This window comes from Rhinoraja longicauda, chromosome 44, assembly GCF_053455715.1.
Source record: "Rhinoraja longicauda isolate Sanriku21f chromosome 44, sRhiLon1.1, whole genome shotgun sequence".
Taxonomy (NCBI): domain Eukaryota; kingdom Metazoa; phylum Chordata; class Chondrichthyes; order Rajiformes; family Arhynchobatidae; genus Rhinoraja; species Rhinoraja longicauda.
Genome location: NC_135996.1, coordinates 5,836,661 through 5,862,794, shown reverse-complemented (window position 1 = coordinate 5,862,794; position 26,134 = coordinate 5,836,661). Strand labels below are relative to the sequence as shown.

Below are 26,134 nucleotides of genomic sequence, written 5' to 3'. Positions count from 1 at the left end.
AGAACCAAGGGCTACAGTTTAAGAATAAGGGGTCGGACATTTAGAACGGAGATGTCTAAATGTCCGACATCTAGACATTTTAAATGAGGAAAACCTTTTTCAGTCAGAGAGTTGCGAATCTGTGGAATTCACTGTCTCAGAAGGCAGTGGAGGCCAATTCTCTGAATGCTTTCAAGAGAGAGCTAGATAGAGCTCTTAAGGATGGCGGAGTCAGGGGGTATGGGGAGAGGGCAGAACGGGGTGCTGATTGAGAATGATCAGCCAGGATCACATTATGTATAAGAAAATAACTGCAGATGCTGGTACAAATCGAAGGTATTTATTCACAAAATGCTGGAGTAACTCAGCAGGTCAAGCAGCATCTCAGGAGAGAAGGAATGGATGACGTTTCGGGTCGAGACCCTTCTGATCACATTGAATGGCGGTGCTGGCTCGAAGGGCCGAATGGCCTCCTCCTGCACCTATGGCCAAACGTCCATCTTGTATGTTTGTTCTTAGTGTCTGAACTGATGTACAGCACTTTGGTCAACGTGGTGGGTTGTTTTTAAATGTGCTGTACAAATAAAATTGACTTGACTTGTTCCCCTGGTGTCTTTGGTAATTACTGATGGGAGGGGCAAGACTGACCTTTCCAAGATGGCGGCGCTGGCAGACGCCACGCAGTAACGTATTCTTCCTCTGGTGTCTTTGCTCATTATTGATTGGAGGGGCAAGACTGACCTTCACAAGATGGCGGCGCTGGCAGACGCCAAGCAGTGACGTATTGTTCCTCAGGCGTCTTTGGTAATTATTGATGGGAGGGGCAAGACTGACCTTCCCAAGATGGCGGCGCTGGCAGACGCCACGCAGTGACGTATTGTTCCTCTCGAAGGTATTTATTCACAAAATGCTGGGGTAACTCAGCGGGTCAGGCAGCATCTCCGGGAGAGAAGGAATGGGTGACGTTTCGGGTCGAGACCCTTCTACAGACTGGTGTCTTTGGTAATTATTGATGGGAGGGGCAAAACTGACCTTCCCAAGATGGCGGAGCTGGCAGACGCCACGCAGTGTCGTATTCCTCTGGCGTCTTTGGTAATTATTGATGGGAGGGGCAAGACTGACCTTCCCAAGATGGCGGAGCTGGCAGACGCCACGCAGTGACGTAGGCGCGCTTCCGGTCCCTGCGCCCCGGGAAACCCCGTTATAGTCAGATCCCTGGCTGGGCTTCTTCCTTTTACCACGGCGGCGAGTCGAAGCCAACATGCCTGTGAGTGGCGCCGGCAGAGGGGAAGCGGGAGGGGGCCGGGAGACGGCCTGAAAGCGGCCGGAGAGGGTCGCGGTGACGGGGGAGTCGGTCGGTCGATCGAGAGAGGGAAGGAGGGAGGGGGACGAGGTGGAAAAACCGTCGACGAAATCCGCGGCGAGGCGAGGCGAGGGCAAGATGGCGGCGCCTTCTTCTTGCTCCTCTCCGCCGCGACTGACGGCGCCCGTGTGGGGGGGGGAGGGGAGGGGAGGGGATGGGATACCCCCGGGGTTACCAGGGGCAACGGCGCGAGGGGGGACAAAGGGGAGCGCACCCCCTTGTCCCGGATCGCGCGCGTTCAGTCTGCAGGCGGCCCTGGCTGCACATGGCGGAGAGTGAAGAAGGGGGAGGTTCCCAGAGGCGGATGGCGGCGACATGGGGATATCGCATCGCACTTTTGCAAAGAGATGGGGAGGGGGGAAGGGGGGAAGGGGGCTACGAAAGCAGAATTTAAAAGACAAGGTTCCCAAAGAGACGGATGGGGATTTTGCATTGCATTTTTGCAAAGAGGAGAGGAGGGGGGGGGGGGGGGGCTACAAAAACAGAGTTTAAAAGGGACTGAGGACGGGGTGGTATTGCAAAGGTGAGAATGTGCATTGCACTTTTGCAAAGAGGGAAGGGGGCTGCAAAAGCAGAATTTAAAAGGGACTGAGGAGGGGGTGGTATTGCAAAGAATGGAGGGGGCTGCAAAAGTAGAATTTAAAAGGGACTGAGGGGGTGGTATTGCAAAGGTGGGAATGTGCGTTGTACTTTTGCAAAGAGGGGGAGGTGGCTGCAAAAGCAGTATTTAAAAGGGACTGAGGAGGGGGTGGTATTGCAAAAAGGAGGGGGGCTACAAAAGCAGAATTGAAAAGGGACTGAGGAGGGGGTGGTATTGCGAAGAGGGGAGGGGGCTGCAAAAGCAGAATTTAAAAGGCAAGGTTCCCAGAGAGACGGATGGGGATTTTGCATTGCACTTTTGCAAAGAAGGGAGGGGGCTGCAAAAGCAGAATTTAAAAGGAACTAAGGAGGGGGTGGTATTGCACTTTTGCAAATAGGGGAGGGGGCTGCAAAAGCAGATTTTAAAAGGCAAGGTTCCCAGGGAGACAAATGGCGGCGAGATGGGGGATATTGCATTACACTTTTGCAAATAGTTGGGGAGGGGGAAGGGGGCTACAAAAGCAGAATTTAAAAGGCAAGGTTCCCAGAGAGACAGATGGGGATTTTGCATTGCACTTTTGCAAAGATGAAGAGGGAGGTGAGGGGGGGGGGGGGGGGCTTCAAAAGCAGAATTTAAAAGGGACTGTGGAGGGGGTGGTATTGCACTTTTGCGGGGAGGGGCTGTGAAAGCAGAATTTAAAAGGGACTGAGGAGGGGATGGTATAGCAAAGGTGGGAATGTGCATTGCACTTTTGCGGGGAGGGGCTGTGAAAGCAGAATTTAAAAGGGACTGAGGAGGGGGTGGTATTGCAAAGGTGGGAATGTGCATTGCACTTTTGCGGGGAGGGTTGGTATTGCAAAGGAGGGGGTGGTATTGCAAAGGTGGGAATGTGCATTGCACTGCTGATGCTGGTTTAAACCGAAGATAGACACAAAATGCTGGAGTAACTCAGAGGGGACAGGCAGCAACTCTGGAGAGAAGGGAATGGGTGATGTTTTGGGTCGAGACCCGAAGATGTGTCTTGACCCAAAATGTCACCCATTCTTTCTTTCCAGAGATGCCGCCTGTCCCCCTCTGAGTTACTCCAGAATTTTGTGTCTTATCTTCAGGAAAAGGTGGGAATGTGCATTGTACTTTGCAAAGGGGCTGCAAAAGCAGATTTAAAGGGGAGCAACCTGGGATGGTGGGGGTGGGAATGTTGCAAAGAGATTTGAAACGGAGCTTCACAGAGAGACAGATGGGATAGGAATGGTGAGAATGTGCATGTGAGAAGGGGGCTGCAAAGCATGTTACTAATTCGGCATTAAAAGTGAGAGCCGTAATTCCCAAATTAAATCCGAATAAAGGTGACAAGGGGGTTATCTTGGACTGGAAATTTGCACCTATAAAATTGCCAAAATTTGCAAATATAATTGAAAGGGGAGGTTACCCGGGGAAGGGGTTGTTTACAGTTTAGTTTATTGCCATGCGAACCGAGGTAGAGTGAAAAGCTTTTGTTGCGTGCTATCGAGTCAGCAGAAAGACGATAAATACACGATGACAATTGAGCCGTTTACAGTGAAACAGATTCATGATAAGGGAATGACGTTTAGTGCAAGGTAAAGCCGGCAAAGTCCGATCAAGGATAGTCCGGGGGTTACCAAAGAGGTGGATAGTTCAGCACTGCTGAATTGTGAAATGTGCATTGTTTTTTTGCAAAGCAGATTTAAAGGGGAGGTATACACAGTGAGGGGGGGGTGGCCTATATCAGTAAAATGCTTTATCATTCCCTGATAGTTACGTTTCCAGCACCTGTTTGGATTATTTGCCTCGTGACAACTTGGCCTGTAGCCATAATAAACACAGTGAGAAGTTGAACTTTGTGTGGCTTGCTGCAGCTGTTCAGACTTGATTTCCCCTCTACTTGCTGTTAAAGATTTATTTCAGAATTCCCCAGGATGATTTCTACTTGGACCCTGAAGTTGCAGTTTTAATTTTAGCAATTCGCTGTCGACTTTAAACAGTGGAGCTTTTAACACTTTGGCTGCCGCCCTGGATCGAGTGGACGTGGAAAGGATGTTTCTACCAGTGGGAGAATCTTAATACCAGAGGTCATAGCCTTAGAATAAAAGGACATTCCTTTAGGAAGGAGATGAGGAGGGGGATTTCTTTAGTCCGAGGGTGGTGAATCTGGAATTCTTTGCCACTGGAGGCTGTCAATGGATGTTTTTAAGGCAGATAGAGATAGATTCATGATTAGTACGGACATCAGGGGTTATGGGGAGAAGGCAGGAGAATGGGGTTGAGAAGGATTGAATGGCGGAGTAGACTTGATGGGCCGAATGGCCTAATTCTACTCCTAGAATTTAACGGACCGCTTATTTTAATCTTATCAGCCTGATGCGAGTTTCACAAACATCTAGCTGCAACAATGCTAAAGAAGGCCTGTTGGCTGTTGCCATCTTTAAAATGAGGTCCGAAACCATGGCATAAAAAGGAACTGCAGATGCTGGTTTATACCAAAGATGGACACAAATTGCTGGAGTATGTCAGCGGGTCAGGCGGCATTTTGTGTCTGTCCTAGACCATTGTTCTGTCTGTTCTATGCCGTGGGATCTTCAAGGCCAGATGATTAGAGGTACTTCAAGAGGAAGGGATGACAGAGTGGCGCAGTGGTAGTGTTGCTGCCCTGCAGCGCCAGAGACCCGGGTTCGTTCCTGACTACGGATGATGTCCATACGGAGTTTGCACCTTCTCCCCGTGACCGTGTGCGTTTTCTCCGGGCGCTCTGATTTCCTCCCACAATCCAAAGACGTACAGGTTCTTCGGACTGAGAAGGGTCTCGACCCGATACGTCACCCATTTCTTCTCTCCAGAGATGCTGCCTTCATTCCAGGTTTTTGTGTCTGTCTTTGGTTTAAACCAACATCTGCAGTTCCTTCTTACAGGTTTGTAGGTTAAATGTCCAGTAAATATTGTAAAATGTCCCTCGTGTGTAGAATAGTGCTAGTGCATGGGGTGATCGGTGGTCAGCACTGGCTCAGTGGGCTGAAGGGCCTGTTTCTGCGCTGTATCTCTAAAGTAAATGGAAGTAATTAAAGATCGGGGATTTGATGACCATGGAGACAAACAGGAAAAGGATAGAGACAAAATGCTGGAGTCGCTCAGCTGCTGCAAATAATAGATGACTACTTCAGACCCGAAACGTCACCTATCCGTGTCCTCCAGAGATGCTGCCTGACCCGCTGAGTTACTCCAGCACTTTGTGTATAAACCAGCACCTGCAGTTCCTTCTGACACATTTTAACAGAAGAGATGAGACCTTGGGACAGATCAGCCGTGACCATATTGATGGGCCGAGTGGCCTCCTATTTTAATAGGCTTAATTTCCACAATTTCAAAGAGCAGGGTGCCCCAGCCAACATTTTAATGACAAACACAGCGGGAATGGAAAGCTGATGTTTCAGGCCAGTGCCCTTCTTCATTCACCCAAGAAATGTCTCGGCCCAAAGAGTCCGTCCGTGCCCTCCAGACGCTGCCTGACCCGGTCAGTTCCTCCAGCACTTTGTGTCTTGCGGAGGATTGCAGCGTCTGCAGTTCCCCGTGTCTCCAGCATTTTATTGCTCTTGTTGATATCAGCTTTAGTGATAAGCCGACCTTGCTTTCCGTGAGCAGGGTGTGATATGCCGAGGTGTGACCTGTGGAAGGAGGCTTTCAGAATGCAAGGTCGTTGACGCAGTGCTCGGCTTAGCTGGAACAAGAACCTTATAGAAACGTATAAAATTATGCTTGAGGCCTGTTTATGCTTGAGGCCTGCTTGCAAAGGAGGCAAAACATAATCTAGCATAATAAAATATTATTGGAAAGACTGGGCTTGTGTTCACTGGAATTTAGACGGATGAGAGGGGATCGTATGGAAACGTACAAAATTATTAAAGGACGGGACAAGCTAGATGCAGGAAAATTGTTCCCAATGTTGGGGGAAGTCCGGAACCAGGGGCCACACACAGTCTAAGAATAAAGGGGAGGCCATTTAAAACTGAGGTGAGAAAAAAACGTTTTCACCCAGAGAGTTGTGAATCTGTGGAATTTTCTGCCACAGAGGGCAGTGGAGGCCGATTCACTGGATGGATTTAAAAGAGAGTTAGTTAGAGCTCTCGGGGCTAGTGGAATCAAGGGGTATGGGGAGAAGGCAGGCACAGGTTACTGATTGAGAATGATCAGCCATGATCACAATGGATGGCGGTGCTGGCTCGAAGGGCCGAATGGCCTCCTGCACTTATTTTCTATGTTTTTAAGAAATCAGGAGGAGGGTTTCAATTTTGTTTAGAGACGCAGCATGGAAACAGACCCTTTGGCCCACCGAGTCCACACTGGCCATCGATCGCCCGTTCATGTTAGTTTAGTTGAGAGATACAGCGCGGAAATGGCCCCTTCGGCCCACCGAGTCCGCAATCGAGCGATCCCCGCACACCAGCACTATCCTACACACGAGCGACAATTTTGCATTGACACCAAGCCAATTAGCCTGCAAATCTGCACGTCTTTGCAGTGTGGGAAGAACGTGAAGATCTTGGAGAAAACCCACGCAGGTCACGGGGAGAACGTGCAATCTGTCCAGACAGCACCCGTGGTCGGGATTGAACCCGGGTGTCGCGCTGTAATGCAGTAGCTCTCTACCACTGCGCCACCGTGCCGCACTTGTTCATTGCCAAGTCCCTCTCTGCTGCCTCGCGAGCCTCTGGCCTTGCATGGGTACCGAAGCCCTTCAACTGGTGTGCAGAGGGCGCCTGAGGCTCACGCTGTTCTTTGTGTCCGCAGCTGGCAAAAGATTTGTTGCACCCGTCCCCCGAGGAGGAGAAGCGGAAACACAAGAAGAAGCGTTTGGTGCAGAGCCCAAACTCCTACTTCATGGATGTTAAGTGTCCTGGTGCGTATCTTACCTGAGTCTGGGCACTGGGCACAGAGTGCCGGGAAAATCATGTCTCCACGTTGAATTGTGATTGCCGGCCTCTATGTTTCTGTGCCTGTGCTTGTCTGTGCCTGTGCGTGTGTTTGTCTCTGTGCACGTGTGTGTCTCTCGGGTCTGAGACATGTTGGTCAGCATGAGCAAGCTGTGCTGAAGGGCCTGTTTCCACGCTGTGACTGAGAGGAGGCTTCCATGTGTTTCCCTCGCTCTGCCCCTGACCCCCTGTGTTGCTCTCCCTCACTCTGCCCCTGACCCCCTGTGTTGCTCTCCCTCGCTCTGCCCCTGACCCCCTGTGTTGCTCTCTCACTCTGCCCCTCACCCCTTGTGTTGCTCTCCCTCCCTGCCCCCCTGTGTTGCTCTCCCTCACTCTGCCCCTGACCCCCTGTGTTGCTCTCCCTCTCTCTGCCCCTGACCCCGTGTTGCTCTCTCACTCTGCCCCTGACCCCTTGTGTTGCTCTCCCTCCCTCCCTCTGCCCCTGACCCCCTGTGTTGCTCTCCCTCCCTCTCTCACTCTGCCCCTGACCCCCTGTGTTGCTCTCCCTCGCCCTGCCCCTGACCCCCTGTGTTGCTCTCCCTCCCTCCCTCTCTCACTCTGCCCCTGACCCCCTGTGTTGCTCTCCCTCCCTCGCTCTGCCCCTGACCCCCTGTGTTGCTCTCCCTCCCTCCCTCTCTCACTCTGCCCCTGACCCCTTGTGTTGCTCTCCCTCCCTCCCTCTGCCCCTGACCCCCTGTGTTGCCCTCCCTCTCTCACTCTGCCCCTGACCCCCTGTGTTGCTGTCCCTCCAGGCTGCTACAAGATCACCACTGTTTTCAGCCATGCACAGACGGTCGTACTGTGTGTCGGATGCTCCACTGTTCTCTGTCAGCCCACAGGAGGAAAGGCGAGGCTAACAGAAGGTGAGTGGACACCTCACCGCCCCACACTGTAGGAGGGAACAGCAGGTGCCGCCTTACACCGGAGATAGACACAAAATACCGGAGTAACTCGGCGGGAGAGGCGGCATCTCTGGAGAGAAGGGACGGGTGACGTTTCGGGTTTCGACTCGTTCCTTCTCCCCAGAGACGCTGCCTGTCCCGCTGAGTTACTCCAGCATTTTGTGTCTATCCCCCACCTCACCCTGGTCACTGGCTTGCTGAGAATTGTCTTGTGCTCTGCTACGCAGCACAGTTCTGCACAAGCAAGGAAGTTCAGGTGCGGGCTTGCAAAAAACCCCAAAGCTGGAGTAACTCAGCGGGTCAGGCAGCATCTCTGGAGAACATGGATGGGTGACAATGGGACTGGGTCGGGTTCAGGCCAGCTTCCTCCCACACCCCAAAGACGTACAGGTTTTATCGGCTAATTGGTTTTGGTAAAATTGTAAATTGTCCCCAGTGTGTGTAGGATAGCTTTAACGCAGAGATGCTGCCTGACCCAGTTTCGTCACACTTCCAGAAGACGTGCGGGTTTGTAGGTTAATTGGCTTCTGCAAATTGTCCCTAGTGTGCAACATAGAACTGGTGTCCTGGTGATGCAGAACCAGGGGCCACACACACACACACACACACACACACACACACACACACACACACACACACAGTCTAAGAATAAAGGGGAGGCCATTTACAACTGAGGTGAGAAGAAACTTTTTCGCCCAGAGAGTTGTGAATTTGTGGAATTCTCTGCCACAGAGGGCAGTGGAGGCCAATTCACGGGATGGATTTAAAAGAGAGGTAGGTAGAGCTCTATGGGCTAGTGGAATCAAGGCGTATGGGGAGAAGGCAGGCACGGGTTACTGATTGTGGACGATCACAATGAATGGTGGTGCTAGCTCAAAGGGCCAAATGGCCTCCACCTATTTTCTGTTTCTATGATCCTTGGTTGAGGGCAGACTCACAGGTAAATGGCCTGTTTCAACATTATCTTTGAACTATAAACGGGACCGTACCGTTTGACGATGGCACTGTTGAGATGGGGAGGGTGGAAAAGTTCACATTGATTATCTTGTTACAATGGCACCTGCCAAGGGGTGGGATATATTAGGCAGCAAGTGAAGAGTCAGTTCTTGAAGTTGACGTGTTGGATGCAGGAGAAATGGGCAGGAGTAACGACCTGAGCGACTTTGACAAATCGTTATGGCCAGACGACTGGGTCAGAGCATCTCTGAAACGGCAAGGCTTGTGGGGTGCTCCCGGTCAGCAGTGGCGAGTACCGACCGACCGACCGACAGTGGTCCGAGGAGGGACAAACCCACAAACCGGCGACAGGCAGGGTGTTGGACGCCCAAGGCTCATCGATGCGCGACGGCAACGTAGGCGATCCCTTCTGGTCCGAACCGACAAGGTCTGTGGCACAAGTCACGGAAAATGTTAATGGTGGTCATGGGAGGAATGTGTCACAATACACAGTGCATCGCACCCTGCTGCGTATGGGGCTGCACACGGAGGACCAACAGCATATTAGGCAGGTGGTCGTAATGTTTTGGCTTATCGGTGTATGTGATGGCTGGTTGATGTTGTTCAGCACATCTGCATTACTAATGGACAGGCTAGTGGACTGACTGACTGCCCCAGTTCTCTCTCAATCTCACTTTAGACTTTTGGGTGAAGTTTTCTTTCTCCCTCAATTCTCCTCGCCCCAATATTCTCTTCCCCCATTTTGTGATTTGTTGCTTTTGTTCAATGTGACGCATCCTTCAAACGGAAACCTTCCTTGATTCCTGGCCATCTCCACCTCCTCTTCCACCAGGAAAATGACACACTTAAGTGCTGGAGTCACTCAATGGAGGTTTGGGTCAGCGCCCTTCTATTAAGTTCATATGTTATAGGAGCAGAATTAGGCCATTCGGCCCGTCGCGTCTACTCCGCCATTAGATGGCGGTTGATCTATCTTTCCCTCTCAACCCCATTCTCCTGCCTTCTCCCCCCTGACACCCATCCCCTTCAAGAACCTATCAACCTCCACTGTAAAAATGTCAAATGACTGCCTCCACAGCCGTCTGTGGCAATGAATTCCACAGATTCACCACCCTCTGGCTAAAGAAATTCCTCCCTGCCTCCTTCCTAAAGGAACGTCCTTTAAATCCGAGGCTATGGCCTCTGGTCCGAGACTTTCCCATTAGTGGAAATATCTGCTCTATCCAAGTTGAAACTATTTGGTATGTTTCAATGAAGCCCCCCCCCCCCCCATCCTTCTAAACTCCAACGAGCACAGGCCCAGTGCCGTCAAACGCTCATATCGTATGTGTGTAGGATAGTGTGGGGGTGATCGCTGTTCGGCACAGACTCGGTGGACCGAAGGGCTTGCTAATGATGTCTCCCCCTTTCCTCTCCCTCTCCACCCCCCTTCCCTCTCCCTCTCCACCCCCCCCCCCCCCCCCTCTACAGGATGTTCCTTCCGGAGAAAGCAACACTGAGCAGGCAGTGGTTGTGTGAGGACGAGCTGGCTGGCGTGTCTCTGAGACTGGCAGCTGTGTTTCCCGGGCAGTGCTGATTCACTGTTTCCCGTGGCACCCGGACGCCAGTCTGGGAATGTCCGTGCTGGAGGGGAGCGGGGCGGGGCGGGGCGGTGCCACTTCCCTGTGGCCTCCACCCATCGGCTTCACTGTAGACTGCTGATCCTTTTGCTGGTGTTGAGTTCTTTGTTTGGATTGTCAAATAAAATGCGGTGATGTATTGACTTTTACCTGTGGCTATTTACTCTTTTTGATTTCGTCGATATCTGAAGCCAGAGGTTTAGAAGTGGTAGACACAAAATGCTGGAGTAACTCAGCGGGTCAGGCAGCATCTGGGGGGAGAAGGAATAGGTGACGTTTTGGGACGAGACCCTTCTTCAGACTGATGATGGGGACAAAGATCGAATGTAGTTGGAGATGGTATGATAAGTGGGAGAACTGGGAAGGGGAGGGGATAGAGAGGGAAAGCAAGGGCTTTCCGAAGTTAGAGGAGTCAATGTTCATACCGCTGGGGTGTAAGCTGTCCAAGCAAAATATGAGGTGCTGTTCCTCCAATTTGCGCTGGGCCTCACTCTTGACAATGGAGGAGGCCCAGGACAGAAAGGTCAGATTGGGAATGGGAGGGGGAGTTGAAGTGCTGAGCCACCGGGAGATCAGGTTGGTTAAGGCGGACTGAGCGGAGGTGTTCATTGAAACGATCGCCGAGCCTGCGCTTGGTCCCACCGATGTAGAGAAGTTGACACCTGGAACAGCGGATACAGTAGATGAGGTTGGAGGAGGTGCAGGTGAACCTCTGCCTCGCCTGGAAAGACTGTTTGGGTCCTTGGATGGAGTTGAGGGGGGAGGTAAAGGGACAGGTGTTGCATCTCGTGCGGTTGCAGGGGAAAGTGCCCGGGGATGGGGTGGGAAGGGACGAGTGGACCAGGGAGTTACGGAGGGAATGGTCTCTGCGGAACGCAGAGAGGGGAGGGGATGGGAAGATATGGCCAGTGGTGGGGTCCCGTTGTAGGTGACGGAAATGTTGGTGGATGATATGTTGGATCCGCTGGCTGGTGGGGTGGAAGGTGAGAACGAGGGGGATTCTGTCCTTGTTGCGAGTGGGGGGAGGGGGAGCAAGAGCGGAGCTGCGGGATGTAGAAGAGACCCTAGTGAGAGCCTCATCTATAATGGAGGAGGGGAAGCCCCGTTTTCTGAAGAACGAGGACATCTCGGAAACCTACAAGCCTGTACATCCGTGTGGGAGGAAACTGAAGATCTCGGAGAAAACCCACGCTGTCATTGGGAGAACGTACAGACAGCACCCGTGGTCGGGATCGAACCCAGTTCCCTGGCGCTGTGAGGCAGTATCTGCCGTTGGGCTGCCGTCCCGACAAAAAGCTAAACAAACTGGCTAGTATTTGACTTTTTCTATGGTGGAAGGTAGAGAAAAGGTTTGGAATATCCATCCGATCCAGTGACGTTTTTTGGGATCCTGTGGTATCTCTTAAGCACTGTGCACCATCCCTTTAATGCAATTTAAAACCAGTGCTTCCTGGCACAGACACTGTGTACTGTAGACCAATTTACTGCCTTTGGGCCTGATTGAGTCACACTGGATGGAAACAGGCCCTTCGGCCCAACTTGCCCTCGCCTTAAAAATATCACTGTCTTGGCCTCTGTGGCAAAGAGTACCACAGATTCGCCTCCCTCAGACTAAAGAAATTCCTCCTCGTCTCCTTCCTAAAGGAACGTCCTTTAATTCTGAGGCTGTGCCCTCTAGTCCCAGACTCTCCCACTAGTGGAACAGGCCTGTGGGGGTTTTCCGCGTTTTAAAAAAAACATTTCCCGCGTTTTTTGCATGATTTCCGCGTCTTTCACTTTGCCAAAATAGACAATAGACAATAGGTGCAGGAGTAGGCCATTCGGCCCTTCGAGCCAGCACCGCCATTCAATGTGATCATGGCTGATCATTCTCAATCAGTACCCCGTTCCTGCCTTCTCCCCATACCCCCTGACTCCGCTATCCTTAAGAGCTCTATCTAGCTCTCTCTTGAATGTATTCAGAGAATTGGCCCCCACTGCCCTCTGAGGCAGAGAATTCCACAGATTCACAACTCTCTGACTAAAAAAGTCTTTCCTCATCTCTGTTCTAAATGGCCGACCCCTTATTCTTAAACTGTGGCCTCTTGTTCTGGACTCCCCCAACATTGGGAACATGTTTCCTGCCTCTAACGTGTCCAACCCCTTAATAATCTTATAAGTTTCGATAAGATCCCCTCTCATCCTTCTAAATTCCAGTGTATACAAGCCTAGTCGCTCCAGTCTTTCAACATATGACAGTCCCGCCATTCTGGGAATTAACCTAGTAAACCTACGCTGCACGCCCTCGATAGCAAATTGTGTTTGCCGACGGAGAAATTGGATCGGCAAAAAAGAAGGAACTGCAGATGCTGGAAAAAAAAGTTTCCGCGAGAAATAGCCGGATATCTGGACAAAATTACTAGCCCATTTGAAATCCCCCTCCCCAGGCCCTGGAAGACTCCCCGAAAATGTGGCACCCAGGCTGGGCAAGGCAGCCAATCTCGACCTCATCGGGACTTCCACGGCCGATCGGCGGGTTGAATTTGCAACCTGCGGCTGGGGCTCTGGAACCCCAGCCCAGCTGGAGCCGGCACATCTATCCCCATCGCCGAGCGACTTTCTTGGCTGGTTGGATAAACCAGCAAAGCTCTGGAACCAAGAGTGCCAGAAAATCAGTGGTGGAACTGTAATGAGTCAATATTAAGTTCAAGTGCAAGATTGGCTTAATGACTTAGACGAAGGGAGTACTGTGTGCCGTTTTGGTCTCCAAATTTGAGGAAGGATATTCTTGCTATGGAGGGCGTGCAGCGTAGGTTCACTAGGTTAATTCCTGGAATGGCGGGACTGTCGTATGTTGAAAGGCTGGAGCGATTGGGCTTGTATACACCAGAATTTAGAAGGATGAGGGGGGATCTTATTGAAACATATAAGATAATTAGGGGATTGGACACATTAGAGGCAGGAAACATGTTCCCAATGTTGGGGGAGTCCAGAACAAGGGGCCACAGTTTAAGAATAAGGGGTAGGCCATTTAGAACGGAGATGAGGAAGAACTTTTTCAGTCAGAGAGTGGTGAAGGTGTGGAATTCTCTGCCTCAGAAGGCAGTGGAGGCCAGTTCGTTGGATGCTTTCAAGAGAGAGCTGGATGGAGCTCTTAAGGATAGCGGAGTGAGGGGGTATGGGGAGAAGGCAGGAACGGGGTACTGATTGAGAGTGATCAGCCATGATCGCATTGAATGGCGGTGCTGGCTCGAAGGGCTGAATGGCCTACTCCTGCACCTATTGTCTATTGTCTAAATTAATTAAAATAATAATGTTATTAGTATACAGTGACATACATTATTTTGTCATGTCTGTTTTTTTACTTTGAAATGCACTAAAATGGGCTTGAAAAACGGGTAATTTTGTGTGTAAATTTTCAAAAATGTTCCTATTTTTTCAAGTCAAGTCAAGTTTACTTGTCACATACATATGGCAGGTACAGGTTACTGAGCTGGATGATCAGCCATGATCATATTGAATGGCGGTGCGTACAGGCTCGAAGGGCCGAATGGCCTACTCCTGCACCTATTTTCTATGTTTCTATTTTCTATATACAAGATGTGCAGTGAAATGAAAGTGGCAAGGCCTGCGGATTGTGCTAAACTACAAAACACAATAGGAAACAACAACTTTTAACACCAAAAAATAAATGAATACAGTAAATTAAATGAGTCCCTGGTGCTATGAGAGTTAACAGTCCCGATGGCCTGTGGGAAGATACTCCGTCTCATCCTCTCAGTTTTCACAGCGGAGGCGTTTGCTTGACCGTAGCAGCTGGAACCTCCTGATGTATAGGTCCTGCTGGGGGGCGAGTGTAGTTCCCATAGTGCGTTCAGCCACAGCTACTCTCCACAGGGCCTTCCTTGTTTTTTTGACCTCACTCACAAACATCCTCTCCACATAGAAACATAGAAAATAGGTGCAGGAGTAGGCCATTCGGCCCTTCGAGCCTGTACGCACCGCCATTCAATATGATCACGGCTGATCATCCAACTCAGTATCCCTTACCTGCCTTCTCTCCATACCCCCTGATCCCTTTAGCCACAAGGGCCACATCTAACTCCCTCTTAAATATAGCCAATGAACTGGCCTCAACTACCTTCTGTGGCAGAGAATTCCACAGATTCACCACTCTCTGTGTGAAGAAAAACGTTCTCATCTCGGTCCTAAAAGACTTCCCCCTTATCCTTAAACTGTGTGGCCCCTTGTTCTGGACTTCCCCAACATCGGGAACAATCTTCCTGCATCTAGCCTGTCCAACCCCTTAAGAATTTTGTAAGTTTCTATAAGATCCCCCCTCAATCTTCTAAATTCCAGCGAGTACAAGCCGAGTCTATCCAGTCTTACTTCATCCACTCCACTCTATCCAGGCCTTTCACTGGAATCTGCAGCTCGCAAAACAACTGAAGCTTAAAATCTGACGTGACTTTTGGTAAAGTGGCATTTGCAATTCCGTTTCTAGCCCGGTGGTCGAATCAGCTCCCTTCAGGCTTGTGGCTGCGCCAATTTATGATTCATGTTCACAGTCAATAAGTCTCTCTCCTTCCCGCTGGTAATTGTTCGTGATTGTCACGCGCATCGTGACTCATGGAAAATTACTTTGTTGTCCAGCCATTTATTTCACAAAATGCCGGAGTAACTCAGCAGATCGGGCAGCATCTCAGGAGAGAAGGAATGGGTGACGTTTCGGGTCGAGACCCTTCAGACAGAGAGAGAACTGGGAAGGGGGAGGGGGGGGGGGGGAGGAAGAGAGGGACAGAGGAACTATCTAAAGTTGGAGAAGTCAATGTTCATACCGCTGGGCTGCAAGCTGCCCAAGCGAAATATGAGGTGCTGTTCCTCCAATTTCCAGTGGGCCTCACCATGGCACTGGAGGAGGCCCATGACAGAAAGGTCAGACTGGGAGTGGGAGGGGGAGTTGAAGTGCTCAGCCACCGGGAGATCAGGTTGGTTAAGGCGGACTGAGCGAAGGTGTTGAGCAAAACGATCGCCGAGCCTGCGCTTGGTTTCGCCGATGTAGAGAAGTTGACATCTAGAGTAGTGGATACAATAAATATTGTCCAGGCAGATCGAATAGGCAACAGATAGACAAGGTGGTAGAGTTTCTGCCTCACCGCGGGGGCCAGAGACCTGGGTTTAATCCCGACCACGGGTGCTGTCTGCACGGAGTTTGTACGTTCTCCCCGTGACCTGCGTGGGCTTTCTCCAGGAGCTCCAGTTTCCCCGCTGCACTCCAAAGACGTGCAAGTTGTAGGTTAATTGGCTTTGGTAAAATTGTTCCTAGTGTGTGTAGGATAGTGCTGTTGTGCGGGGATCGCTGGTCGGTGCGGACTATCGGTGGGCCTGTTTCCACACAGTACCCCTTTAACTAATAAACTAAACTGAAGAAGGGTCTCGACCCGAAACTCCACCTAACGCCAGAACCAGGGGCCACACACAGTTTAAGAATAAGGCGTTGGCCATTTAGAACGGAGATGAGGAAAAACTTTTTCAGTCAGAGACTTGTAAATCTGTGGAATTCTCGTCCTCAGAGAAGGCAGTGGAGGCCAATTCTCTGAATGCATTCAAGAGAGAGAGCTAGATAGAGCTCTTAAGGATAGCGGAGTCAGGGGGTATGGGGAGAGGGCAGGAACGGGGTACTGATTGAGAATGTTCAGCCGTGATCACATTGAATGGCGGTGCGTACAGGCTCGAAGGGCCGAATGGCCTCCTCCTGCACCTATTGTCTATTCCTTTTTCTCCACAGATGCTGGCAGACCCGCTGAGTTACTCCAGCATTTTGTATTTACCTTCAATCTGCAGTTCCTTCCTGCACAATAAAACTACATGCATTTGCTCTGTGCATCAAAATATCAGGCAGTGGGTCGCAATACTGCAATGTGCCACTTGGGGGCAGGTTATCTTCAATGGAGCGCAAGGTTAGATTAAGAGCCATTGGGAATGTAAAACCAGGAATACATTCTCCCACTTATCCGAAAACTTCTCGCCCGCCTGCCGCTGCTTATCAGATATCTATCCAAGTATCGGTCTTAAAAATACAGGTCCGCTGTGTTAATGTACGGGGATCACTGGGCGGCACGGACTTGGAGGGCCGAAAAGGCCTGTTTCCGGCTGTATAACATATAACATATAACATATAACAACTACAGCATGGAAACAGGCCTGTCCGGCCCTACCAGTCCACGCCGACCATTCTCCCTGACCTAGTCTCATCTACCTGCACTCAGACCATAACCCTCCAATCCCCTCCCATCCATATACCTATCCAATTTACTCTTAAATAATAAAATCGAGCCTGCCTCCACCACTTCCACCGGAAGCCCATTCCACGCAGCCACCACCCTCTGAGTAAAGAAGTTCCCCCTCATGTTACCCCTAAACTTTTGTCCCTCAATTCTTGAAGCTATGTCCCCTTGTTGGAATCTTCCCCACTCTCAAAGGGAAAAGCCTACCCACGTCAACTCTGTCCGTCCCTCTTAAAATGTTTAAAACCTCTATCAAGTCCCCCCTCAACCTTCTACGCTCCAAAGAATAAAGACCCAACCTGTTCAACCTCTCTCTGTAGCTTAAGTGCTGAAACCCAGGCAACATTCTAGTAAATCTCCTCTGTACCCTCTCCATTTTGTCGACATCCTTCCTATAATTTGGCGACCAGAACTGCACACCATACTCCAGATTCGGCCTCACCAATGCCCTGTACAATTTTAACATTACATCCCAACTTCTATATTCGATGCTCTGATTTATAAAGGCAAGCATACCAAACGCCTTCTTCACCACCCTATCCACATGAGATTCCACCTTCAGGGAACAATGCACAGTTATTCCCAGATCCCTCTGTTCCACTGCATTCCTCAATTCCCTACCATTTACCCTGTACGTCCTATTTTGATTTGTCCTACCAAAATGCAGCACCTCACACTTATCAGCATTAAACTCCATCTGCCATCTTTCAGCCCACCCTTCCAAAAGGCCCAAGTCTCTCTGTAGACTTTGACACTCTACTTCATTATTAACTACACCACCTATCTTAGTATCATCTGCATATTTACTAATCCAATTTGCCACACCATCATCCAGATCATTAATGTAAATGACAAACAACAGTGGACCCAACACAGATCCTTGGGGTACTCCACTAGACACTGGCCTCCAACCTGACATACAATTGTCAACCATTACCCTCTGGTATCTCCCATTCAGCCATTGTTGAATCCATCCTGCAACCTCACTATTAATACCCAACGATTTAACCTGACTATAAAATAAACGAAGTCACAGAACGATAGTGTGGAAACAGGCCCTTTGGCCCAACTCGCCCACATGTCCCAGCTACACTAGTCCCACCTGCCCGCGTTTGGTCCATATCCCTCCAAACCTGTCCTATCCATGTACCTGTCTATCTGTTTCTTTAACGTTGGTATTTATTCACAAAGTGCTGGAGTAACTCAGCAGGTCGGGCAGCATCTCGGGAGAGAAGGAATGGGTGACGTTTCGGGTCGAGACCCTTCTTCAGACGTTGGGATAGTCCCAGCCTCAACTACCTCCTCCGGCAGCTCGTTCCATTCACCCACCACTCTCTGTGTGGAAAAAGTTACCCCTCGGATTCCTATTAAATCTTTTCCCCTTCACCTTAAACTCATGTCCTCTGGCCCTCGATTCCCCTACTCTGGGCAAGAGACTCTGTGCATCTACCTGATCTATTCCTCTCCTGATTTTATAGAAACATAGAAAATAGGTGCAGGAGTAGGCCATTCGGCCCTTCGAGCCTGCATCGCCATTCAATATGATCATGGCTGATCATCCAACTCAGTCAGTATCCCGTACCTGCCTTCTCTCCATACCCCCTGATCCCTTTAGCCACAAGGGCCACATCTAACTCCCTCTTAAATATAGCCAATGAACTGGCCTCAACTACCTTCTGTGGCAGTGAATTCCACAGATTCCCCACTCTCTGTGTTAAAAAAAACGTTCTCATCTCGGTCCTAAAAAACTTCCCCCTTATCCTTAAACTGTGACCCCTTGTTCTGGACTTCCCCAACATCGGGAACAATCTTCCTGCATCTAGTCTGTCCAACCCCTTAAGAATTTTGTAAGTTTCTATAAGATCCCCCCTCAATCTTCTAAATTCCAGCGAGTACAAGCTGATTTTATATTGAGAAAGATAACTCGTGATTTTACACACCTCTGTAAGATCATCCCTCATCCTCCTGCGCTCCAGGGAATAGAGACCCAGCCTGCTCAACCTCTCCCTGTAGCTCACTCTAGTCCTTGTAAATCTCTGAACCCTTTCAAGCTTGACAATATCTCTCCCACAGTACGGTGCCCAGATCTGAACACAGTATTCTAAAGGCGGCCTCACCAACGTCTTGTACAACGTCAACATGACCTCCCAACTTCTGTACTCAATACTCTTGACGATAAAAGCCCCATTGAAGGTCAGAGTGAAGAGATGAGAGGTATCAAATGATTTGCTTTATTAAATGCATATTAGTACAGGTTCCATAGATGGATCTTTTATTGCAAAATGAGGAAAAAAACCCGGATACAAAATCTTTCTCTCAAAAAGCCACTTAACCCAGTTGATGCATGTTCCATGGCCCGATCTCACACACACACACACACACATTTTAAATCTTAATTCCTCTTGTTGCAGTCTAATTAACAGTTCAAATAAATATCCCGTCGTATATCTAAGACTATTATAAAAAGATTACAATAGCTTCTGCAGAAACACCCTGACCAGATTGGATTTTATCTTTCATTTGCATAGTTACTCTAGAGAGTGTGTCGGAGGGAACTGCAGGTGCAGGTTAACACCGGAGACACAAAAGTGCTGGAGTAACTCGGTGGAACGGGCGACGTTTTGAGTCGAGACTCAAAGACCCGCGGGTTATTAAGGATAGCGGAGTCAGGGGGTATGGGGAGAAGGCAGGAACGGGGTACTGATTGAGAATGATCGGCCATGATCACATTGAATGGCAGTGCTGGCTCGAAGGGCCGAATGGCCTCCTCCTGCACCTATTGTCTATTGACTGTGTCTTCCCTGGTTCTCGCCCGTCCCTTCTCTCCAGAGATGCTGACCGTCCCACTCCAGCATTTTGAGTCTGTCTTCCATTATGTTCCACTGGGGCTCCTAGACCACGTGCTGCAGAAATATGCGTCTTTCTTTTGAACTTGACTTTATTAATCAAGGACCAGTCTCACCCCGGCCACTCCCTCTTCTCCCCTCTCCCATCGGGGCAAGAGGTACAGAAGTGTGAAAACGCACACCTCCAGATTCAGCGGCAGTTTCTTCCCGGCTGTTATCAGGCAACTGAACCGTCCTACCAGTCCTGAACGACTACCAACCTCATTGGAGACCCTCGGACAATCTATGATCGGGCTTTATCTTGCACTAAAGGTTACTCACTTCATCACTGAGTTACTCCAGCATTTTGGCTTCCCAGAGGAATCGAGGACTAGAGAGCAGGTTTAAGGTGAGGGGGGAAAGATTTAATGGATATCTGATGGGTAACCTTTTCACACAAAGGGTGGCGGGTGTATGGAACGAGCTGCCGGAGGAGGTAGTTGAGGCCCGGACTATTGCAACGTTTAAGAAACAACCAGGCAGGTACATGGATGGGACAGGTTTAGAGAGGCAGGGGCTAAACACAGGCAGGTGGGACTCGTGTAGCTGGGACATGTCGGCCGGCGTGGGCACGTTGGGCTGAAGGGCCTGTTGGATCACTCCATGACTGCAGTACAGGATGAATTTAAGAGAGAGTTAGATAGAGCTCTAGGGGCTGGTGGAATTAAGGGATATGGGGAGAAGGCAGGCACGGGTTACAGATTGTGGATGATCAGCCATGATTACAATGAATGCCGGTGCTGGCTCGAAGGGCCGAATGGCTTCCTCCTGCACCTATTTTCTAGGTCCACCACCGATTTTCTGGCAAATGGCAGGGTACAAAATTCCAAGGAGGGTGGACAGGGGGACACTTTTCACTGTAACACCAGTGGCTAAAATAAGAAATTGAGGGGTTTCTTGACAATCCAAGGAAGAAATGCTTCATCCAATTTTACTGCGGGCGACTTTTTTTTAGTAGAGTTTATCCATCACATCCGCTGAGATACAGAGAAAAGCAGGCAGTCGGGAACCGGGGAAAACCCACGCGGTCGCGGGGAGAACGTGCAAACTCCACACAGACAGCGCCCGTAGTCGGGATCGAACCCGGGTCTCCGGCAGGCAGCCCCGTGAGGCAGCAGCAGCTCTACCCGCTGCGCATCTTTGGAGAGCGGGAGGAAACCGGAGTAAATGGGGTTTGCACGTTCTCTCTCTCTGTGGTGACTGCCTGGGTTCAGAGGAAAGAGATACAGCGAGGAAACAGGCCCTTCGGCCCACCGAGTCCGTGCCGACCAGCGATCCCCCCGTACGCTCGCTCTACGCCCTATTCACTCGGGGGCAGTTTATAGAAGCCAATTAACTGCGCGTCTTTGGAGTGTGTGGGGGGAAACAGGAGCACCCGGAGAAAACCCACGCAGGTCACGGGGAGAGCGTACAAACTCCGCACAGACAGCGCCCAGGGTCGGGATGTTAACCCGGGTTGAGCGATACAGCACGGAAACAGGCCCTTCGGCCCGCCGGGTCCGTGCCGGTTAGCGTTCCCCGCACGCTAGCATTATCCTACACGCACATGGGGACAATTTGCAGTTACACCAAGCCAATTAACCTACAAACCTGCACGTCTTTGGAGTGTGTGGGAGGAAACCGGAGCGCCCGGAGAAAACCCGTGTAGGTCACGGGGAGAACTTGCAAACTCCGTACAGACGGCGCTCGTGGTCGGGATCGAAGCCCGGGGGAATCTCAGGCGCGGTGAACGAGGGCGGGGGAAGCGAGACAATGGGTCCTGCTGCGATGTCCCGCCTGCCTTTCATCGTAAGCGGAGGGGAGGGGGGGGTCCTTTGGCACTGGGAGGGTCTTGCAGAGCACAGGGAGGGGAGGGAGGTTGTGGGGGGGAGGCAAGCTGAAGCGGGGGGAATCTCACGTGGTATAACCAACCCACCCCCCCACCATCACAGGTTGTGTAGTTCCTCCAGTGTCTGGTCCAGCATGCGATGCATGTCCACGTTCTCCTCCTTGTTGCGGGACAGTTTATCTGTGGGGAGGAGAGACCAGCGTTAGGGGGGGATGGAGGGAGAGAGGGAGAGGTTTCGTTGTGAGATACCGGGCGGAAACAGGCCCTTCGGCCCACCGGGTCCGCGCCGACCAGCGATCCCCGCGCACTGACACCATCCCACACACACACACACAAGGGACAATTTTTACATTTACCGAGCCAATTCACCCACAAACCCGCTCGTCTTTGGAGTGTGGGAGGAAGCCCACGCAGGTCACGGGGAGAACGTACAAACTCCGTGCAGACGGCGCCCGCGGTCGGGATGGAACCCGGGTCTCCGGCGGTGCATTCGCTGTAAGGCGGCAACTCTACCGCCGCGCGAACCCTGTCGTGAGTTCCATCGCATCGTGTAACCCCCCGACACCCGTACGAACCAAAGCAACAGCATTGCGAGCCTGGCCCGTGAATGGTCTGTTGCTGACAACTAGTTAATAGCGCTTTTCTTGCATACAAGGGAGAGCATAAACGGCAGAGAGAGACACAAAAGGCTGGAGTAACTCAGCGGGTCAGGCAGCATCTCTGGAGAGAAGGAATGGGTGACGTTTCGGGTCGAGACCCTTCTTCAGACTGATGTCAGGGGAGGGGGCAGGACAAAGATAGGATGTAGTCGGAGACAGGAAGACTGGTGGGAGAACTGGGAAGGGGGAGGGGAAGAGAGGGACAGAGGAACTATCTGAAGTTAGAGAAGTCAATGTTCATACCGCTGGGGTGTAAGCTGCCCAAGCGAAATATGAGGTGCTGTTCCTCCAATTTGCGCTGGGCCTCACTCTGACAATGGAGGAGGCCCATGACAGAAAGGTCAGTGTGGGAGTGGGAGTTGAAATGCTGAGCCACCGGGAGATCAGGTAGGTTAAGGCGGACTGAGCGGAGGTGTTGAGCGAAACGATCGCCGAGCCTGCGCTTGGTTTCGCCGATGTAGAGAAGTTGGCACCTGGAACAGCGGAGACAGTAGATGAGGTTGGAGGAGGTGCAGGTGAACCTCTGCCTCACCTGGAAAGACTGTTTGGGTCCTTGGATGGAGTTGAGGGGGGAGGTAAAGGGACAGGTGTTGCATCTCGTGCGGTTGCAGGGGAAAGTGCCCGGGGATGGGGTGGTTTGAGTAGGAAGGGACGAGTGGACCAGGGAGTTACGGAGGGAACGGTCTCTGCGGAACGCAGAAAGGGGAGGGGATGGGAAGATGTGGGGTCGACTTAGACTGACTCCCCCTCCCCAATCTTTGCCCATCCCCAATCCTATCCACTCTTCAGAATTTAGAAGGATGAGAGGAGATCTTATTGGAACGTATAAGATTATTAAGGGGTTGGACACGTTAGAGGCAGGAAACATGTTCCCAATGTTGGGGGGAGTCCAGAACAAGGGGCCACACAGTTTAACAATAAGGGGTCGGCCATTTAGAACGGAGATGAGGAAAAACCTTTTCCAGTCAGAGAGTTGTGAGTCTGTGGAATTCTCTGCCTCAGAAGGCAGTGGAGGCCAATTCTCTGAATGCATTCAAGAGAGAGCTGGATAGAGCTCTTAAGGATAGTGGAGTCAGGGGGTATGGGGAGAAGGCAGGAACGGGGTACTGATTGAGAATGATCAGCCATGATCACATTGAATGGCGGTGCGTACAGGCTCGAAGGGCCGAATGGCCTCCTCCTGCACATATTGTCTATATAATTCAGAATTTTACATCAAAATTCATAATATGACTCCCCCAACATTGGGAACATGTTTCCTGCCTCTAACGTGTCCAACCCCTTAATAACCTTATACGTTTCGATAAGATCCCCTCTCATCCTTCTAAATTCCAGTGTATACAAGCCTAGTCGCTCCAGTCTTTCAGCCGCCTTACAGCGAATGCAGCGCCGGAGACCCAGGTTCGATCCCGACTACGGGCGCCGTCTGTACGGAGTTTGTACGTTCTCCCCGTGACCTGCGTGGGTTTTCTCCGAGATCTTCGGTTTCCTCCCACACTCCAAAGACGTGCGGGTCTGTAGGTTAATTGGCTTGGTAAATGTAAATATTGTCCCTAGAGCGCGTGTAGGATGGTGTTAGTGTGCGGGGATCGCTGGTCGGCGCGGACCAGAAGGGCCTGTTTCCGGGCTGCAAACCTCCCGACATTTGATTTTTGACAAATTCATAATTTTGATGCCCGAAATTCAGAATTTTACATCAAAATTCATAATATGGCGACTTTCCAGCCAAAAGAAAAGTATGCACGCCAAATGCGCGTACACGTTGCGCTACATTTATGGGTGAAAAACAAGTATTATTTCCAACAGTCTGTAGTTCGTGGACTACATGTACAATGTCAGGCCTATCGTGAGTATATTCTGCTATTTATAGAAAGGTTATTGAACACAGATACTTCTTGCAACACAAGGAAAAAATTGTTTAGTTTTGTTTTCTATTTTGCTTTTCCCTTACACATCCCAATTTTAGTTTTAGTTTTAGTTTAGTTTAGAGATACAGCGCGGAAACAGGCCCTTCGGCCCACCGGGTCCGCGCCGACCAGCGATCCCCGCACACTAACACTATCCTACACACACACACACACACACACACACACTAGGGACAATTTTTTACATTTACCAAGCCAATTAACCTACATACCCGCACGTCTTTGGACCGTGGGAGGAAACCGAAGATCTCAGAGGAAACTTGTATTCACTGGAGTTTAGAAGGATGAGAGGGGATCTTATAGAAACGTATAGAATTATAAAAGGACTGGACAAGCTAGATGCAGGAAAAATGCTCCCAATGTTGGGCGAGTCCAGAAACAGGGGCCACACACACACAGTCTTAGAATAAAGGGGAGACCATTCAAAACTGAGGTGATTGGTTTCCCAATACTCTTGAATAAAAGAATGATGGTCATAAAATGTATGACTAAGTTATGAAGAGTTGATATATGCGACTCGACTAAACATACGGACGTACTTGTTGAATTAAACTCACACATTAATTGATAATCAGCCCAAAAAGGTGGTCGATCGGCTCTTCTGCTCTTTTACATTTTAACCCCGTCTTAATTAATTAATTTAGTTATACAATCTTGCACTTGAATTTAAAATGGACTCGTTACAGTCTCATTGACTCGTTTCAGTCGGAGAGTTGTGAATCTGTGGAATTCAGTCAGAGAGTTGTGAATGAGGGCGTGCAGCGTAGGTTCACCAGGTTAATTCCCGGAATGGCGGGACTGTCGTATGTTGAAAGGCTGGAGCGATTGGGCTTGTATACACTGGAATATAGAATGAGGGGGGATCTTATTGAAACATATAAGATAATTAGGGGATTGGACACATTAGAGGCAGGAAACATGTTCCCAATGTTGGGGGAGTCCAGAACAAGGGGCCACAGTTTAAGAATAAGGGGTAGGCCATTTAGAACGGAGATGAGGAAGAACTTTTTCAGTCAGAGAGTGGTGAAGGTGTGGAATTCTCTGCCTCAGAAGGCAGTGGAGGCCAGTTCGTTGGATGCTTTCAAGAGAGAGCTGGATAGAGCTCTTAAGGATAGCGGAGTGAGGGGGTATGGGGAGAAGACGCTGGCAGCACGGTAGCGCAGCGGTAGAGTTGCTGCTTTACAGCGAATGCAGCGCCGGAGACTCAGGTTCGATCCTGACTACGGGTGCTGCACTGTAAGGAGTTTGTACGTTCTCCCTGTGACCTGCGTGGGTTTTCTCCGAGATCTTCGGTTTCCTCCCACACTCCAAAGACGCACAGGTATGTAGGTTAATTGACAGGGTAAATGTAAAAAATTGTCCCTAGTGGGTGTAGGATAGTGTTAATGTACGGGGATCGCTGGGCGGCGCGGACTTGGTGGGCCGAAAAGGCCTGTTTCCGCGCTGTATATATATGATATATGATCACATTGAATGGCGGTGCTGGCTCGAAGGGCCGAATGGCCTCCTCCAGCACTTATTGTCTATTACAGTTGCATCACTGATTTTCTGGCACTCTTGGTTCCAGAGCGTTGCTGGTTTATCCAGCCGGCCAAGGAACTCGCTCGCCGATTGGGGTAGACGTGCTGGCTCCAGCTGGGCTGGAGTTCCAGAGCCCCGGCAAATTCAACCCACCCCTCGGCTGTGGAAGTCCCGATGAGGTCGAGATTGGCTGCCTTGCCCAGCATGGGTGCCACATTTTCGGGGAGACTTCCAGGGCGTGCGGAGGGGGGATTTCACACGGAACCCCCTTAGCGACCTCTAGCAGCCAAATTGACATCACCGACTGTTTTGCGGAAAAACGTGAGGCAAAATCGGAATGGCGGAAATGAAATAAGTGGAAACTTTCCGCCAAATTCGGAAGGGTTGCGCGCTGTATCTCGAAACTATAGAGATAGTTTGCAGTGGTGTGCTCTGATGTTCTCTGAAGGGCTTCACAGACGGGCTAGCATCGAGACCGGCATCTCGGACCGAGCAGGGAGAGAGGGAGGCATGGCTGCTGTGGTTTAGTGTCTTTTTTTTCTTCTAAACCAGCGTCTGCAGTTCCTTGTATTTTTGGTTTAGAGATCAGGCCCTTCGGCCCACCGAGTCCGTGCCGACCAGCGATTCCCACACAGTGGGTGTTTATGTCAAATTTTAATGTAGTTGTG

The 26,134-nt window shown here is 50.5% G+C and overlaps 2 protein-coding genes across 3 annotated transcripts in view; one reads left to right on the top strand and one right to left on the bottom strand.

Annotated features, from left to right (window-relative positions):
• The first annotated feature begins 778 nt into the window (after nucleotides 1–778).
• LOC144612269 (small ribosomal subunit protein eS27) lies at nucleotides 779–10,531 on the top strand. 2 transcript variants are annotated; one of them, XM_078431828.1, is made up of 4 exons: nucleotides 779–871; nucleotides 6,723–6,831; nucleotides 7,657–7,767; nucleotides 10,234–10,531. In XM_078431828.1, the coding sequence occupies exons 1-4, from the start codon at nucleotides 794–796 to the stop codon at nucleotides 10,260–10,262; spliced, it is 327 nt and encodes a 108-aa protein (XP_078287954.1). In that variant the 5' UTR covers nucleotides 779–793; the 3' UTR covers nucleotides 10,263–10,531. The 2 variants fall into 2 exon arrangements, with proteins under 2 accessions (XP_078287954.1, XP_078287955.1); XM_078431829.1 differs by lacking the exon at nucleotides 779–871 and adding an exon at nucleotides 1,112–1,246.
• Nucleotides 10,532–18,856: 8,325 nt separating this feature from the next.
• The window catches only part of LOC144612389 (uncharacterized), a 61,036-nt gene continuing 53,758 nt past the window's right edge, over nucleotides 18,857–26,134 (bottom strand). Inside the window, exon 8 of the mRNA XM_078431988.1 lies at nucleotides 18,857–21,541. Within this exon, the coding sequence (XP_078288114.1) occupies nucleotides 21,459–21,541 (83 nt within the window). The 3' untranslated portion in view covers nucleotides 18,857–21,458. The remainder of the gene's footprint in view (nucleotides 21,542–26,134) is intronic.

Coding starts and splice junctions, on each gene's coding strand:
- LOC144612269 (XM_078431828.1), top strand. CDS start 794: ATGGGAGGGGCAAGACTGACCTTCCCAAGATGGCGGCGCTGGCAGACG. Junction 872..6,722: donor ACGTATTGTTCCTCTCGAAG/GTATTTATTCAC, acceptor TTGTGTCCGCAG/CTGGCAAAAGATTTGTTGCA. Junction 6,832..7,656: donor CATGGATGTTAAGTGTCCTG/GTGCGTATCTTA, acceptor CTGTCCCTCCAG/GCTGCTACAAGATCACCACT.